The following is a 16,298-nucleotide window of genomic DNA, read 5'->3' as shown; positions in this document are numbered from 1 at the left end:
CCTGTTTTAGCCAAACCAGGACACAGGAATTTCACAATATTATGCTAGCTCTTTGAAAGTTTTCGTTTTCAACTGAAAATACCTTTGTTATAAATGTCTTGAATTTGGACATAATCAACAGATTATAGCGCTATATATATATATATATCTCACTATATGTTTTTTATATTTTTAAAATTTTTTTACTGAACATTTACTAACTAGGCTGTAATGCAGATATACTTTGTCCATAAGTTTAAAATTGTTCCGATAAAACTTGCTTACTTTGCCTCTGTGAGAAGGAGAGAAAAATGTGGTTTGTCACATGTCTATTGATCCAGTCATCTCTCATTCTTTTTTTTTTTTTACTATTTCAATCTCTTCCTTTTGCTTTGTTGCTCAGTGTAATTTCAGCTACAGTAGTAGTCATTTAAACATGCTTAATTTCTATATATTTACTCTATGTTAATACTTGTATAGCATATGTACTGTACACATATTGCTAACAGCATGATGTTTAATGACCCTCAGTTACTACTTTTTCTTACCTTGGGATGAGAGAGGCTGAGTTGCATCTGAAGGCTTGTTCACATTGCTGCTGACAGCAGCAATGTGAATGATGATTGGTATATAGTAATGTCATGCAAAAATTAAAATTCATGTTTAAAGTTTTACTTTTTCATGTGTGTTGTTACTGAATTTAAGATTTTTTTGGGGTTCCTCAATACAGATTTTCTGTTGTTTTGCCTGCTTTCGGATTATGCAATTTTCCTGTTCTTAATTTATTGGATTGCAAAGTAATACGTATTTCATTTTCAAGTAATGTAAATTTTCTATCCCTTACCTTCTACATTGAATTCCTTCACTTTGTTTTCCTTATAAAGATACCAAATGATGCTCATGAGACAAAAATACTAAAATGTGGTCTGTTCAAGTATAAAATAACTATGGAATAGTTATTATTTGAGAATAATTAAACCCTACAACATAAGATAAGGTACAAGATGTGCTTTTGATCAAAGTTGGGGTGGGTTTTTTGGTCTTTCATTGTTATGAAAGTTCTTTGTATGTTTGAGGCTTTATCTGTGGGTGTAACTCTATAATATCAGCTCCCTGTATGAAGAAACAATACTTCCCAAAGCGTTGCTAAATTTATTAGAAGGAATAGTTTAATTATTTGATTTAGTGCAAGGATTTTTGTCATCCTGTGTCATCCTACAGAGTCTCGGGGGGAAAGGGGGATTATTTTGATTTCTGTCTTTCAGGGGAATTTAATACAGAGAGGAAATAACAATAATCCAGATGTTCTCTTCCCTTGTCTTACAAATAATTTTAATATTAATGATAAAACATGTCTCAGTGAAATTTTAATGTAAGTGTTCTTAAAATAGAGAAGCTGGATACTTTCATTAGGATGTTTTACTATACATTACTATCTATGCTGTGACTAAAAAGAAAAGCAAAGTTAGAAAATTACTTCATATAATGAAGAAATATCATTTATAGGTAAGAGACATTTTCAGTTCCCCTTCCACCTCTATTTTGTAATGACTGTTTCACAGATTCTGTTATACTTCTAGATTAATCTTTCAATGCTGCTTTCTGTCATTTTTTGATACACACTGGTGTATTGAGTTGGAAAGCACTTGTCTAGACAAGCACTTTTAGCTGCATATTATGTCTGCTATATTATATTTTTATGACAATGCCTGTGGCACAAAAAAAAAAGGAAAAAAGAAACAAAAATGAAAAAAATTGCACACTGCCACCAAATTAACTGCTTTACTAGTTTTTTTCTATTTGTTCAGACATTTCATAATCAAATGGTTCCTTTTGGTCAAGTGCCTGTATAACTGAGTTTAGAGTGTTTCAGTGCACTGACCTGTAAGGGTTATACAAAAGTAGAGGAGAGGGACATTTTCGCTCATGAATAGATTCTATAACAATCTCTGAAAAGTAAATATCTTAATTCTAAATATTCCTCATTACAAGTGGGACACCTTTATAATTTCAGTTTAAAGTTTTTAAAACATCTCTCTTTGTAATACAATTGCCTCAAAATAAATAATTCCTATTGCATAGGCATTCTGTGTCTCAAAATGTGTTTCCCAAGCAATCATTGCTTTCTAAATGTAGAACTAAATTGTAACACAGAGAGCTGTAGCACAGTTTTATTAATGACCCTGCAGCAGACCGTGTACAACCTCTATTTACTACATTCGCTTTCATTTTTTATATTTGTATTCTCTATGATATTGTTGCACTTTGATTTGTTCACTGATTCTGTTGGGAACTGGAGATTTGCACCTTAAGATGTTCACCGTGGCAGCTTGCAGCACTCAGCTGTCTCCAGCCTGTCCTTCGCTGTCAAGCTCCCCATCTTTTTACATCTGTATTTCTTTATGTGTAGCTCGGATTAGGCATCATCACTGTTCTTTCTTCACAGTTCTTAATAATATGAAGAAGAAACCAGTGACTTTATGTAGTTCTCCTTCGTTAGTGCTTTTTTGTTTGCCCGTACTGCAAATGTCCTATCTCTGACCATACAACTGTTGGCAGTGCTACAGAACAAAAGCTTCTGGTACCAAATGGTTTGGAAAGGTACAAACAACTGTACATCAAATTGAACCAGAAGTCAATTCCCATTCTAGATACTGACAGTCTGAGTTTAAATTTCCTAATAGCAGAAAATGTTATTATTAAGAACAATTTCTGTCTATGGTATCTGAAGACAATTGAAACTACTTAAGACCTGCTCACCTCCCATGTTCCTACATGAACAATTGTCCATGTCCCAACCCCATCATTATTCATATGCCTGCTCGTGGCTAATTTTCTGTGTCAAGTTCCCTTGCAGACCACATACCTTTCCCCTGGGCTTTATTTCTTTTTCTATTCTGTCTGCCCAAGACAAGCCTTTTGTAGCTTGCTGGACCATAAAAGGGCGATCGTTTTACCTCAAAGTCTAGAAGGAAATTATTTCCATCCTGTCAGCTTCAGTCCCTTTGAAGTTTATTGGAGACAGCAAGCATTTGGAAAAAATGAAAATGAAGGGGCAACTAGCCATCATGGTTTTATGAGAGTTTTATAAATTGCCTCAAAAGTGTTTCAATATTGCTGACTTTTACAAATAAAATGCCAAGATAGGTAAAGAATATAAGGATTTAGGTACAAAGTTAAGATACATCTAACTCTCAAAGGAATCTTTCCCTTTCAGTGATGTAGTATTAAATGAAAATTGCCTCTCATAGCAAGCTTTAATCACAGAAGCTGAAACCCAATAGCAAGGATGCAAAACTTCCAATAAGAAATATAAAGACTTTATTTCATGGTTGTCACATGCCAACAGTTTGAATCGCAGTAGAATATTCTAAGTATAAAGACGTATGGTGTTTCTCTACAAGAATGGAGATAACTTATTTTGCGGCCGTGTGTTGAATAGTGATCTTTTGAAAAAATAAGTTCCTTGAATAGTGTCTTAGTAAGGTAGGCTGTCAGTGTAATCATTTCCATTTGATATAACAGCTAAAAAGAGATCTGTAAAAAAATGGAACAGATGCAACTTTAAAAAGATGAAAATAATGTGTTCCGTGTGACTTAGAATGTGCTGAAGGGGTGGTAAGCAGGAGTGGAAGTGTCAGTTGGGTTGAGTTTTAAAATGTATCATTGTGAACCATAATGTCTGTAATTAATTAGTAATTGGGGGGATTCCTTTGCAGTGAGGAAATTTGTGTGTATTTACCATGTTTGTTTAAGTAAACAAACTTATTTCAATAAACATGAAGAACTTCTAAATTATAATGCAATTTATCTATTGTGTGAAAAGTTTTGAATCAACTACCAATTATTTTAAAGACTATCTGTGCCTTACCTCTGTAGAGTTTGAGTTAAGCACCTTCACAACATATCCAGCCAAAAAATGAAATTAGTTCCCCCAAAAAAGTTCAAACTTAATATGAAACTCAGTAAAGAGATTTATCTGAATGTTGGATTGTGCTGGAATAGGCTTAGGAGCAAAGAGAGAAATTAGCCATTCTTCTGTAGTGATCTGCAAAGATAAAAGAGAGTCAAAGGCATCACCAGCAAAGCTGACTAGGGCTCTCCTGTAAGAATTCCACAATTTTGTCTGGAATATTTTGTACCTTCCCAAACCTTTTTGTATTATAGAACAATGTCAATCGTTAAGCGTGTCCACCTCTAAACTCTGCAATTTGTTAGATCCTTAGAAAGGCGTCAGATAACAGTAGTTCTGAGAACTGCGTGCAAGGTAATGCTCTATTGCATTTTTCTAAAGATAAACCATGTTGCAGTTCATAAATAATTCAAAAATACTTAGAAAAAATATGATTCGTTGCACAATATGCAAGAGAGAGAGATGAAAAGTGACTACTTCCTGCTGTTTCCACAAGAAGAGTTTGAGGTTCTGTAGTAAACTTCATCATATTTACAGCAGGGTGAATAAGCAATTGAATTTCGTTCAGGTATTTGTTTCCATTTTTGATGGATTTGCTGAGTCTGCATACATGGACTCCTTGTGTTTGCTTGTATGCATGGAGAGCATTCTGAATCGCAACTGAAGAAATATTTGCATATTGATATTCACACAAGGAAATCAGAGCAGAATAACTGTGTACTCATCCAGGCACCTGGCTTGTGAAGCATATATTCAGAACATAAACAGTATTCACGACCCTCTGAAACCAGTAGATACTCCTGTCCCTTCAGAACTGCTCTTTATGCTTTAACTCTCACACCTGCTTACACACACACACATATATATATTTCTGCAAATACATATCTAGTTATATAGTTCAAAATTTACAAAGATAAAGCCATTAAACTGTAGAAATTTCAGGAAAACATTTAAATCTAAAAGCAAACAAAAGGGGAACTTTGGTTAATTTGTGAATCTTAGTCAAAGATAGGTCTTAATTGTTCAAATAAATCTTTACAACCCGGTCTGTAAGAACTTTGCATTATCCAGAGCAATGGGGGACAGCAGAACTATGGAAGGAGCCGACTGGTGTGGATACTGCAGGTTACTGGATGCGTGTGGTATGTCCAGTCGGATGTGCTTTGTGTAATACAGACGTGGCTGTTAGAACTTCTAGATCAAAACTGACCCTAAAACAACACGGTGCAAACAAAGTGCCTTAGCGAATAAGCCTTGGTGGACTAAGTTGGTTATGTGTGGATCCAGCTCAAGTGCTCTTTCATTATTGTGTTGTAGGTGGTAGTTGGTTTAATAGGATGCTAATATACTGTTGATTATGCCTGTTGTTTTGTTATTCAAGAATTTTAAAAAAGGACTCTGGAATGAAGATAGCAGTGATAGTAACAGGAATTGAAGATACAAAGCTGTAGTTTTAAACTAAAAATGTACTCAGAATGTTGGAAGTGCCATGGCAGAGTACTGCTGACTCCTTCCATGAAGCTTATTGTTTATTTTATGGAGTCACTGTTGTCATTCGTGTAGCTCTTAAGAAGATACTAGTGGTCTCTTTAATAGGTTAGTGTGTTAATAGCTGACATCTATTAACTTTACCATCTTAATTGGATCCTTTTAGATGTTCAGCCAACTGGTCAGGCACACAGTGTGAGAGGCCAGCTCCCAAAAGCAGCAAGTCTGACAATATCAGTACAAGTAAGTAGTACTTCAGATAACTGCTATCACTTGTCAAATTTGACTCAGTTCAGAAATTTTAACCTGGTGATATTTTAGAATGTGAATTTCTGTCATGAAATGTGCTGGTTACCTTCATTTAAAAAATAAACAAACAAACAAACCAAAACAAACAAAAAACCCCAAAAGGAGTTCTCGCTCGACTTTTTGATTGACATTTAGTGTTTCATGAGGTGGTTTGGATGCAAGCCATATCCTATACACTGTGCTTCAAGGGCTAGCCTGCACTTTTCTTAAAGGAAGTGTATCAAGTGGCAAGTGCTTGGTGATACCACTGCTGTGCAGAGAACTAGTACGAGACCTCTGACCATTTTAAATCCTACTGAAAGCATCAAAAATAGAGTTGTAAGTAGTTCATAACTTTTGTATTGGCTGTCTGCTGAGGTTTGAATTTTACCTACTGTGAAAATCATGCTGAAAGTAAGAATAGCTCCTGTCATATTTTTTTTAAACATGTCTATAAGCATAAAAGGGCGATATTGCTATGGTATTGGCAGTTTAAACTGGACAAGGTTCCCTGCGGTGCATTGAGTATGCTGATGGTACCCTGCTGTACGTCTCTTGGTCACATTTAACCCAACTGGAGCAGTAAAATGAATTGCCCACTATTCAGGTCAGCTTGATGCTTAGATGAAATCTTCCTAGCGATCCAGACAAGTGAAATAACACTTACAAGCTGGAAATGGGCTAAAAAGCAGCCAGAATCTAGATCAGTATTTCATGTTGAGGGAATACCTGCTATGGTGTGGGAAATGAGTATTCGTCTTGCTCCGGCTCCTAGACCCCAGGCTGCACCATGGTCACCAGATGGCAATTCATGCCTGGTGGGCTGTTTTTCTTTTTTTTTTTTTTCTTGAATGTTTAACTGCCGAGACGAAAGGAACGGATTTTTTTGCCTCCTAAGTAAGACTTCATCCAGTTATTCATCAAATGTTTTCCTAAAATAGCATTGTTGTAATGCCCTTTACATGCTGAATCTTCATAAGCTGAAGTGAACTCAGGGTAGTTCAAGTTTTTACTCAGTACTACTTCATTTTGGGCCTCTGACAATCTGCCTTGGCTTTCAGTAACCCTTCAGGCAGAATTCAAGGCATATTTTTCAATGTTTTATTTAGACTGTGTTTAATGCAGAGCAGAGACTGCCAACAGCTTTTTTTTTTTAATAAATCAATAAATGTAACCAATGAAACAACCAGCAATTTTTTTTGTTTTCCACCAGTTAAGGGTTGCGATGTTAAAGGAAGTGCATGTCATTCCACATTGACTTTATACTGGAGTCCTGTAGTTTATAAGGGCCAGTTTTTTATAGCATAAAATTATTTGTTCTCTATTGCCAGATACTTATATTAAAGCTGAGAAATTCTTAGAAGGGTACAATTGCTGACCTTATTCTTGCAGGTAGTCTCATTTCAGTGAAGTTTTCTGCCAATATAATGTTAAGCCCATTTTCTTCTTCCCTGTTCCCTCCTCTCCTTTAACATCGCTGTCTGATCTGTGCACTGTTTTTCTGCTACATTAAGCATTATTGTAGTTTCCTTGACTGCCTATATCAACATAACAAAATTATTGGCTCTCAAGTACAATGCAGTAAAATACAGGAATGCACCAACCATCTAGAAATGAATATTGCTTACTACTTTTCATTTTCCCACAAATAAAAGTAATAAATACATATAAATGCTAATAATGGAATTCTTCAATCAGAGCCATACCTACTGAATATTTTAAATTAACAGTTGCGTGACTTAAAGAAACTACTGAAGATGATGATGGCAGTTAAAGTCAACGGCCGTGCCTCTCCAGTCCAAATTGTTCAGCAATTCTACACACCTTCATACGATATCGCTGCAAATGAGGGCAGGGAAATAGTCCAAAGTATATTGGTATCCAGAAAGAGGAAGCTCCTGATTTGTTTGTGCTAAAAGTACCTGTGTGTTCACCGTTATCTGTAATGATATTTTCTTTTATTGATCAGCATTAAAATATCAAATCAGTGAAGCTCATCACATGAAATTGCATTTGTTGGTGAGGGAAATTATTCTTTTTAAATTAATTTAACTGTTTTACGGCTGTGAAGAAATTATTAGTTGTAGCTGTGAGTATTCAATGATATTTCCTTTTCCTGTTTTAGGAAGCATTGCAATCATTGTTCCTCTTGTTTTACTGGTGACTTTGATCACTACTCTGGTAATTGGACTATTTCTTTGCAAAAGGAAACGAAGGTAAGTAATTTTATATTCATGTATGAAGTAACAAAGTAAATCTTTAAAGTATGTGCATCTTTTTGATATAAAAGATTTGCTTTATATTTGTTGAGCAGATGTTATAAAAAAAACACAACAAACAACCCCAAACTTGTTTCTGGATGCAGTGAGTTAGTTACATTTTGATTCTTGCTGGAATAATCATGTCTATTATTTATACTTATATTCCACATACAGTAGATAAGAAAATGTAGTTCTTTTCTTATCCATTTTGCTCAATCTTGACAAGGCTATATAAGTGTTAATAATTTTATCCAGAGACTTGGTGAACTTAGTAAACAGAATTAATGTGTTTGATTGGAACCACATAATTAATATTGTTCATGTCTACAAATGCTTTCAGATAGAGCCCGTGCAGAATTTCCAGTTTCTCCTTACAGTTTACTTCAATTTACTTACTTTGAGTAGTTCTTTTCAATTTAATGTAAGTTATAGTGAAGATGTAAACAATGTTCAAAGTATCTACTGTAGAGTCCCAAGCCTTGTCATCATTACTGTATTTCTTTAGTATCTTGCGTCAGAAGCCAAAATCCAACACTGAACAGTGAATCTTTTGTGCTCTTGAATTTAGCTGCCTTAGAGCTGATAATGAACTTGAGGAGTGTAGCAGACATTTTGACTTTGGCCGTTTATTCAAAGGCCATGTTGGGTGGCAGGGGAAGCAAGATTGTTTCTACTGTATGCAGACACCTGAGTGAGTTGCTAACTTTCTTGTATTCAGAGAAATGAGAAAGTGATGTTAGTGGCGATGCAGGTTTAACAAGGAAAGATTCCTAGTAATATAGACATGGCCAACTAGGGAAGACCTGGAGTGGGAATCAGACAGCAAACCATTTACTTCATGCCTATAGTTGGCCAACTGGTTGGTCTTGAGCAGCTGTCTGTCTTTCTCCTGGGGCTTGTTACCCCACCTCTGAAACCAAGATGATGTTTTCTTTTGGAAAGTCCTTTAGAAATATGTGATGAATCTGCTGTTTCTGCAAATGTGACCATTTATAAGACTATTTCAGTCTTCCAGACTAAACCAGTGAATCTAGCATCATACATAGCATCATACATAGCATCAACATCATCTAGCATCATACATAGCATCTCCCCTGCACACTCTGGTGCTAACTGGTAAGCATTAATTTTTAAATCCTTTTTTGAAAATCCAACAAGATAAATACATTCCCTGACCATACTGTTAGTAACGCTGACCCTACCAGGCTCCATGGATGTCATTACGTGCTGCTGTACCTAAAAATCAAGTTTAGTGATAGCCAGATCCTGAAAACCACTTGCTGATCTGTAACTTTTTTACTTTATTGAGAATAACTTGTTAAATAATAGATCTTCAGTAGAGAAATAGAACTAACCTCCAATAAAGAACTTTTTTTTTCTTAAACTTGTATTTGAAAATTATTTTAGGTTTTTTTTTATCTCTTTAAAGACAACTGTCTTAAATTAAATTATACTAGGTATAAATGTTCAACACTTGTACAGTACAGATAGGTGCTTATTTTAGGAAATATTTTTTCTATGCCATTTCTGATAAATGCAGATCCTTTGAGTATATTGGATTTCAGATACTGACTGCATCTTTCTCAACCAAACAAGAGGACTCAACTATTATCATCCTGACTGTGACCTCCCTATTATTCCCTTGTAACTCTAGAAAACATATTGCATTGGGAAAAACTACCCTCTCGAGATTATTTCAATTGTTCAGACTAAAATAACCTCCTTAGCTAAAAGAAATTAATTCAGCAACTGAAACAGTTCAACGCAATCACTTATCTTTACTGATACCTAATTCAAGGTTAAAAATAAGACTCTATCTTTTAATAAAGTTTGAAAAAATTCAAGTTGAACTTCACCTTTCCAATAACCACTGACAGGGAATACAAACTGGAACTACAAGAAGTTCATACATTTTTCATGCGTCATAATAAAACCATTTGCTTGTCCTTAGATTGCAACTGACTTTGGGCAACTGATTTCAAATGGAAGTGAAATGCATGAGCAAGGGAACATGACTCATGTTCGTTCCATCTTCGTTACTGCAGGGAATCTGCAATGAATTTGCAAGGCTTTCCTTGGGAAGTGAGGGAAATCTGGAAATAATAGGAGGGAGTCAGGGTTATAGACAATGAGTTAGCACTTTGTGTAAATTCATACCACTACAGCCAGACTGAGAAAAACAATAAAAAGCTACTTCAAGCTTATGTGAGATCTACACATAGACTCATCTTGCTCCTTTGTTTGAAAAATGGAAGGATTTTCGGATTGTCTCTGCAGGAAATGCTTTTTCATCCTGTTGTTTTTAATAAGAAATAAAATAAAATTTGTACTATTTTAAAATGAAGCATCCAAGAAATCACTTGAAAAGTCACTAGCTTCTGTTTTTTTGTGTTTATGCATTACAGGACAAAAACAATCAGAAGACAACCCATTATAAATGGAGGAATCAATGTAGAAATTGGCAATCCATCATATAACATGTATGAGGTGGGCCATGATCACAGTGAAGGTGGTCTTTTAGCCTCAGATTTTACTGTAACTGCAGAAAAGGTAATTTTTTTCTTTTTCTAGTGGCAAAGCCACTACTTATTTTGTGTCTTACAAAGGTTTTAACTCTAAATGTAATTAATAGAAACATAAAATAATGATGTTTAGATTTAGTTAATGAATATAATGGTAAGTTGTATTTCTTTAGAATAAATATCATGTGTATGTTAACAGCTGTTTTGAAGTCTGATGCTTCCTGATGGACATTTTTCCTAGTGCCTGCATTTTACCAAAACAGAGGTAGAACTAAAATACAAAATGAGTTTTTTGTCATAGACACATCTGCCTTAAGTTACCAAATTGCAACCTATCTTTTTAGTCTAGTCACAAATACTGAATGGAAATATATTATTGTACAGTCTACCATTTGAAGCGTGAAAGAGTGTATGCATACATATAAGACTACCTTATTTCATACATGAAAACTTCCAAAGACACAAAGAATTCAGAGTCCTGGCTGGACAGATAGATTAAATGTTTACACAAAGCTAGTAAATATAATCATTTTCTTGTAAAAGATGCTGTCGCTTCTGCAGCACCACTCTTCAGTGATTGAACTCCCTGAGTGATGTGACATGGGATGAACAGGATAATGCTGCGATATCTTTCCTAGAGCTCCGTAATCAGACATACACCAAAGGGCAGCCATCATTCTGTGGCATTTCTGACAAAGCAATAACTGGATTACTGTTAGCTCTAGGAATGTCATCGCTGAATCACATAGTCAGTGTGCTGAATACAAGAGGTAAGCTGAAAATGGAGTTACTCACTGGAGGAAGAGTAACTGAACCAATGCTTATTGTGAAGTCTGGCTCTAAACCTTAATAGAAAATGATTTTAAAATGCTGAATTTTATTCTCGTACTGAATGCAAGAATTTTTCATGCTGAAGAATACCTGTAAGTAGATCTTTTTAACTGTAGATCACTCTAAAATAATGTTTTTAATCGATCCACTGTTTATTTTAAACAGTGTTGATAAGTACACATGGAAAATGCTCTATTAGCACAGAAACTAAAATTTTCTGTTTATACAGGCCAGATACATAGGGGGAGGGCCCACTGCATTCAAGCTTCCCCACACAGCTCCATCAGTCTACCTAAACTCTGACTTGAAAGGACCACTATCGACAGGGGTGAGAAATGATGATTCAAATCCATTTCATTCCACCACAGCCCCTTTCTAAAGAAAGTTTGTCTGTCATTTTTGAATAGAGGCATTCTCTGTGTGTTTTTAGTTTTGTTTTTCTTCTTCTAATGGAAAGAAGAATGACAGTAAATAATACATTTTATGTTTGAAATAAAGGGTTCCTCTCCTCATACAAAATTTCATCTGTACCCATCATTGTAACATGTTCTAAAACTGCAAATGTGTCTTTGCAAAGGAACGCGAGACCAGTAACCAATGTGATGCTTTTCCATAGCATTATGTAAGTTTAGCATAGCATTCACAGCCATGCATCTTTATATGTTTGCAATTTATATGTAATTACAGGCATTCAGTGAAGTTTATCAAACTGAAAAATGTTCCCAAATAAATGAAAACAAGTCTATTTTAGAGGAATTTGATACACACTAAAAAGAACCATTTCCTTTAATATTTGTAATGTGTATTTCGATTGTTCAGCTTTCAATCAATTTTTATCATAAAATAGTTACTTCTAAACCATGAGATTTTTACTACAAATTAGCATGAAGTTTGCAAACATGGAAATTTAAAATATTAAAAAGGGGCATCAATATGACATTCATTTTCATGTACCTTGGTATATATATTCATCTTTTGTGCCATTTGCGTTCGTGCATGATTGTAATATGTTGTATTTGGAAGTTTAGCAATTTGTATAGGGTATATTTCTGATGGAGCACAAAACCATGAATGATGAAAGCTAGAATATATGCCCATCGCTAACATTAATTCTTTCTGTTATTCAAGTCACTTTCTGTACCTCACTGTACTGCACTATGCTATCCGTACCCACTCAAAGAGGTATCATGAGACAGAGCCTACTATTATTTATAATTTTGATAACTACATAAGGCACTATGTAGATGCCAAGTGTCTCTCTTCTGTTGTGGTTGTCATCCTTGATAATGATTGTCAATGAAATAAAAAGTCCTGTCAATTGAAATAAAACTAAATTTCTGTTTTCCTAAATTTCTGATTATAATCATTACAACAAATGTAAAGATCTCTAATTCAATGGGGGCAGACAGGTGTAACTGAGAGTTTGCTCTCACAAATTACTACAGCAGTTGATTGCATATTTATGATCCATTACTATAGAAGAATAGCTGCTTCTTTCTTTCTTTTTTTTTTTTTTTTTTTGAATAAATGTGACACACCTTTTTCTGCCTCCATTCCAGCCAAGTGTGAAACACCAGGCAGTCACTTTGTCACCTGTTACAGATGGAATAGGCAGTTTTTAACTAACTAAATGACTAGCTGCCATAGCTAGCCGGCATAAGGAATATCTGTATCCTAGGCTCAGAAATTATATTGATCGACAGGGAAAGGAAGAACTAAGATTCTAGATATCTTTCATTTCTTGTTACCCAGGGTGTACTCAGGATATTTGCAAGTCAAGAAAACCTACCCGCTTCTGTTTTGCGTAATTTAAAGTTCAGCTACTTCTTATATACACCAAACAAATTAATTTACCTATTTTATAGCTTACTGGTGTTCCACTCAGTATTTGTGTAAGCAAAGCTGTGCTGTTGCATTAGTTACAAGAAAGAGGAAAATTTTGACCACAGGTACCCTTTCCAGTTATAGGTAAAAAGCCAAACATCTAGTTGGATAGCAAAGGCCTTCTAGGAACTAATAAAGGCACAAAGTATGAAGGAATTAGTGGAGACGTTTACATGATAAACCTTGGATAGTGCTTTCTCCTTAGCATGATGATAGGAGAGTAAGTTTTCATCCATGTTATACATCCTTCTGTGCATCACGCTCCGGAGATTTCTCATTCTACTACAGTGCTTTGCAGAATTAAAAATGGACTTGTCCTATACTGAAGTACCACTCATTTTAATAGATTTTTTTCATTGCAGTCCAAACTACCAAAATTGTTGAGAAAATACTTCTCAATCTGTAACTACTATGCTATATTAACAGTTATGCTGGTTTATTATTAAAGTTTAATTTACATTACGAAAGTATTGAATTTTTGGTCAAATCATGTTGTATATTTGGGCCACAGAATTCGAAAACATGGTCAGCTATTGATGGGATGCTGATGTCTTAGAACAGGTAATATATGGAAACTGCTGGTTGCAGTTTTCTACTGTTAAACTTGTCACATGGTCTCACAGTGCACCTTCTCTATAAACTTCTTCATATCTATTCTGAAATCTTCCAGTGTAATAAGGTGGACAAGTCAACTTCAGAGACATTTTTCAAGGTTTTTGTTTTAATTTTTGTCATTGTTTTTATGGTTTTAATATCATAATATGCTGCATGTCATGTCATTGATTATTTTAATAGCATGTGTCATCAAGAATTTATTTTTTAACTAAATAATTAACTCATCAGGTTTGCAGAAGTCCAGGTATCTATTAAATATGTCCAATTATATTTTATGTGTACTTGTTCTTGCTTTAACAAAACCATTTCCATTTCCATAAATGTTTATTTTTGCTTAATCCGACTGATCTAATGTATGCTTAATTTCTCTGCAGCCAACAAATTACGCCAATCCAGTATATGCAAAGTTATACATGGATGGACAAAACTGTCGAAACTCCTTAGCAAGTGTTGATGAAAGAAGAGAACTCCTTCCAAAGAAAATAGATATTGGGATAAGGGAGACTGTGGCATAATCTGCTGTTACCTTTTATACTCTGTATAAATGTATAAAATATAAGGATTACTTTTCTATGTACCAACAGTATTATAATTGTTTTGGCATCAGCATTACCTCTGTTTTTTGTTTGGTTGATTGTTTTCTGGGTTTTTCTTTTGCTGATGACTTTTGACTGACCATTTGTAAGGTATTTTTATGAAAAAGAAGCTGCACTACGGTACAATTTACAACAATGCTGCTGAAATAACACACCTTTAAATTTGTTAAAGTTGCAAACAACATATTCGTTTGTAGCGTGAAAATGAGCAATCTATTTTCTATGAACTTTTTTGGTTCTACTTAATCAATGAAGATGGTATCTGCACTTTTTCATTATGTAGTCTGGAAGCTGTAGTACAGTGTGTAATTTTGTTTATTTTAAATGGTGAAAGAATGATTGAACGGTCTACTCTCTTCTTTGTGCCCATTAGAATTTCTCTTCAGATCCTGGTAAAGCTAGATAACTTTTCACAAACAAACATAACTTGCTTTTAAATTAGCTTTAGGTTGCCAAGAAGTAAACGAGACTATAGAAATGAAACATCTAATGATCTGCATGAACACAATGATTATGTTTCAGAAATTCAGTGACTGTACATGATATACTAAACATATATACCATGTAAACAAGCTTTGTATTTATTAAAACCTTATAGAACATAGTAATGATATATCTTGGAAGCTGAAACCTTACTTGCCGTGGGACAAAGCATATGAACTCCAACAGTCCTGTAGGACAGTAGCCACCCTAGAGCACAAGAGGGCATTGCCTACACATGCTTTATATGTTTATTCACTTAATAACATGCATTACTTATGGATTAATAATTACCCAACACATACCAAGCAGTAGGGAAAAAACCAAACCCCAAACCTTAAGCACACACAGATGATCACAGCATTCAGTTTTGACAATCACAAAAAAGTCGTACCTGTTTAGAGATATTAAAGAATACAAAAGACAGCAGTTTCTTTAAATGAAGATAAACTGTGATATTGCGGAGGTAAAACATAACCAAATAGCATATTGCTGAAACCTTACCTAAACCCGAGTTTCAATAGTCTGGGTTAAATATCAGAGTCTGATTATCAAAAGTGAAAAGCATCAGTATAAGTTTCCAGCACTTGCTCTGACCTGGTCTGCTTTCTGTTGTTGCTAAGAGGAAAAATCTGACTCACCTTTTTTAATTTTGATGGAAATAAAGAATACGATTTCTTTCAGGTTTGAACTGAATCGAAATATTTTATACATAACTTTAAAGGCACAAAAGACTTATTCACACATATACTGTGGAGGACTCTTCCTTCCTCTGCTAGACATGACTGACTTTTAGCTATCATAATATATTAAGCTAACAGATTAAATATGTTTGTGGTTGCTCTTTATTCCCTTTGTACAAGCATTACAAAATAACTGCTGTTTTATAAAAGATTTTTGTTGTACTATTGTGCATGCATACTACCTATTTCTAAACTTTGCCATATTGGGGCCTTTATAAAACTCTTGATTTATGTAATACTAGTGCAATTTTGCTTGAACAATGTTATGCATATCATAAACTTTTTCAGGTTCTTGTTTAAGTACATTTTTTTAAATTGAACAGTATTTTTCATTTTGGTTATAATAGTCATTTTGCCTATGTTTCTACAATGAAGTGTTAAATACTTTATAAAAAAAATTGTGGACTGATTTATTTAAATGAAAATCTACATACTTAATTCAGTGTGTTGACTAATTTTTAAATTTAGCTTATAAAATGAAAACTAAGGAAGGGCAAATTGAAGGGAAAGAACATTACTTTGTACAAGTGGCTAAATTCCTTTTCTTAATGACAATTTTTGCTTTTTATAGAACTTCTATTTGAATGTTTTTTGCAGCTCTGCACATGTTTGGATAACTTAGGTGTGTAGCTGTATATTATGTCAATAGCATTTTAAAACTATTTTATTTTCTATAAAAATACTGTATTAAATAGTTT

The 16,298-nt window shown here is 34.3% G+C and overlaps 1 protein-coding gene across 1 annotated transcript; it reads left to right on the top strand.

Moving 5' to 3' along the window:
* Nucleotides 1–4,967: 4,967 nt before the first annotated feature.
* On the top strand, nucleotides 4,968–14,816 carry LOC104168628 (low-density lipoprotein receptor-related protein 1B-like). Its single transcript, XM_009709283.1, has 7 exons — nucleotides 4,968–5,034; nucleotides 5,547–5,623; nucleotides 7,399–7,537; nucleotides 7,794–7,884; nucleotides 10,335–10,479; nucleotides 11,512–11,610; nucleotides 14,156–14,816. The coding sequence occupies exons 1-7, from the start codon at nucleotides 4,968–4,970 to the stop codon at nucleotides 14,294–14,296; spliced, it is 759 nt and encodes a 252-aa protein (XP_009707585.1). The 3' UTR covers nucleotides 14,297–14,816.
* Nucleotides 14,817–16,298: the final 1,482 nt, after the last annotated feature.

The sequence above is a fragment of the Cariama cristata genome, unplaced genomic scaffold (assembly GCF_000690535.1).
Source record: "Cariama cristata isolate BGI_N322 unplaced genomic scaffold, ASM69053v1 scaffold2081, whole genome shotgun sequence".
Taxonomy (NCBI): Eukaryota; Metazoa; Chordata; class Aves; order Cariamiformes; family Cariamidae; genus Cariama; species Cariama cristata.
The sequence above is the reverse complement of the archived record's forward strand: the minus strand, read 5'-3'. Positions and strand labels throughout refer to the sequence as shown.

Excerpts from the sequence above, each read along its gene's own strand:
- LOC104168628 (XM_009709283.1), top strand. The coding sequence starts at position 4,968 with ATGGGGGACAGCAGAACTATGGAAGGAGCCGACTGGTGTGGATACTGC. Across the intron at positions 5,624-7,398 it reads GTCTGACAATATCAGTACAA|TTGCGTGACTTAAAGAAACT; the intron begins GTAAGTAGTACT and ends TTAAATTAACAG. Across the intron at positions 11,611-14,155 it reads AAGGACCACTATCGACAGGG|CCAACAAATTACGCCAATCC; the intron begins GTGAGAAATGAT and ends ATTTCTCTGCAG.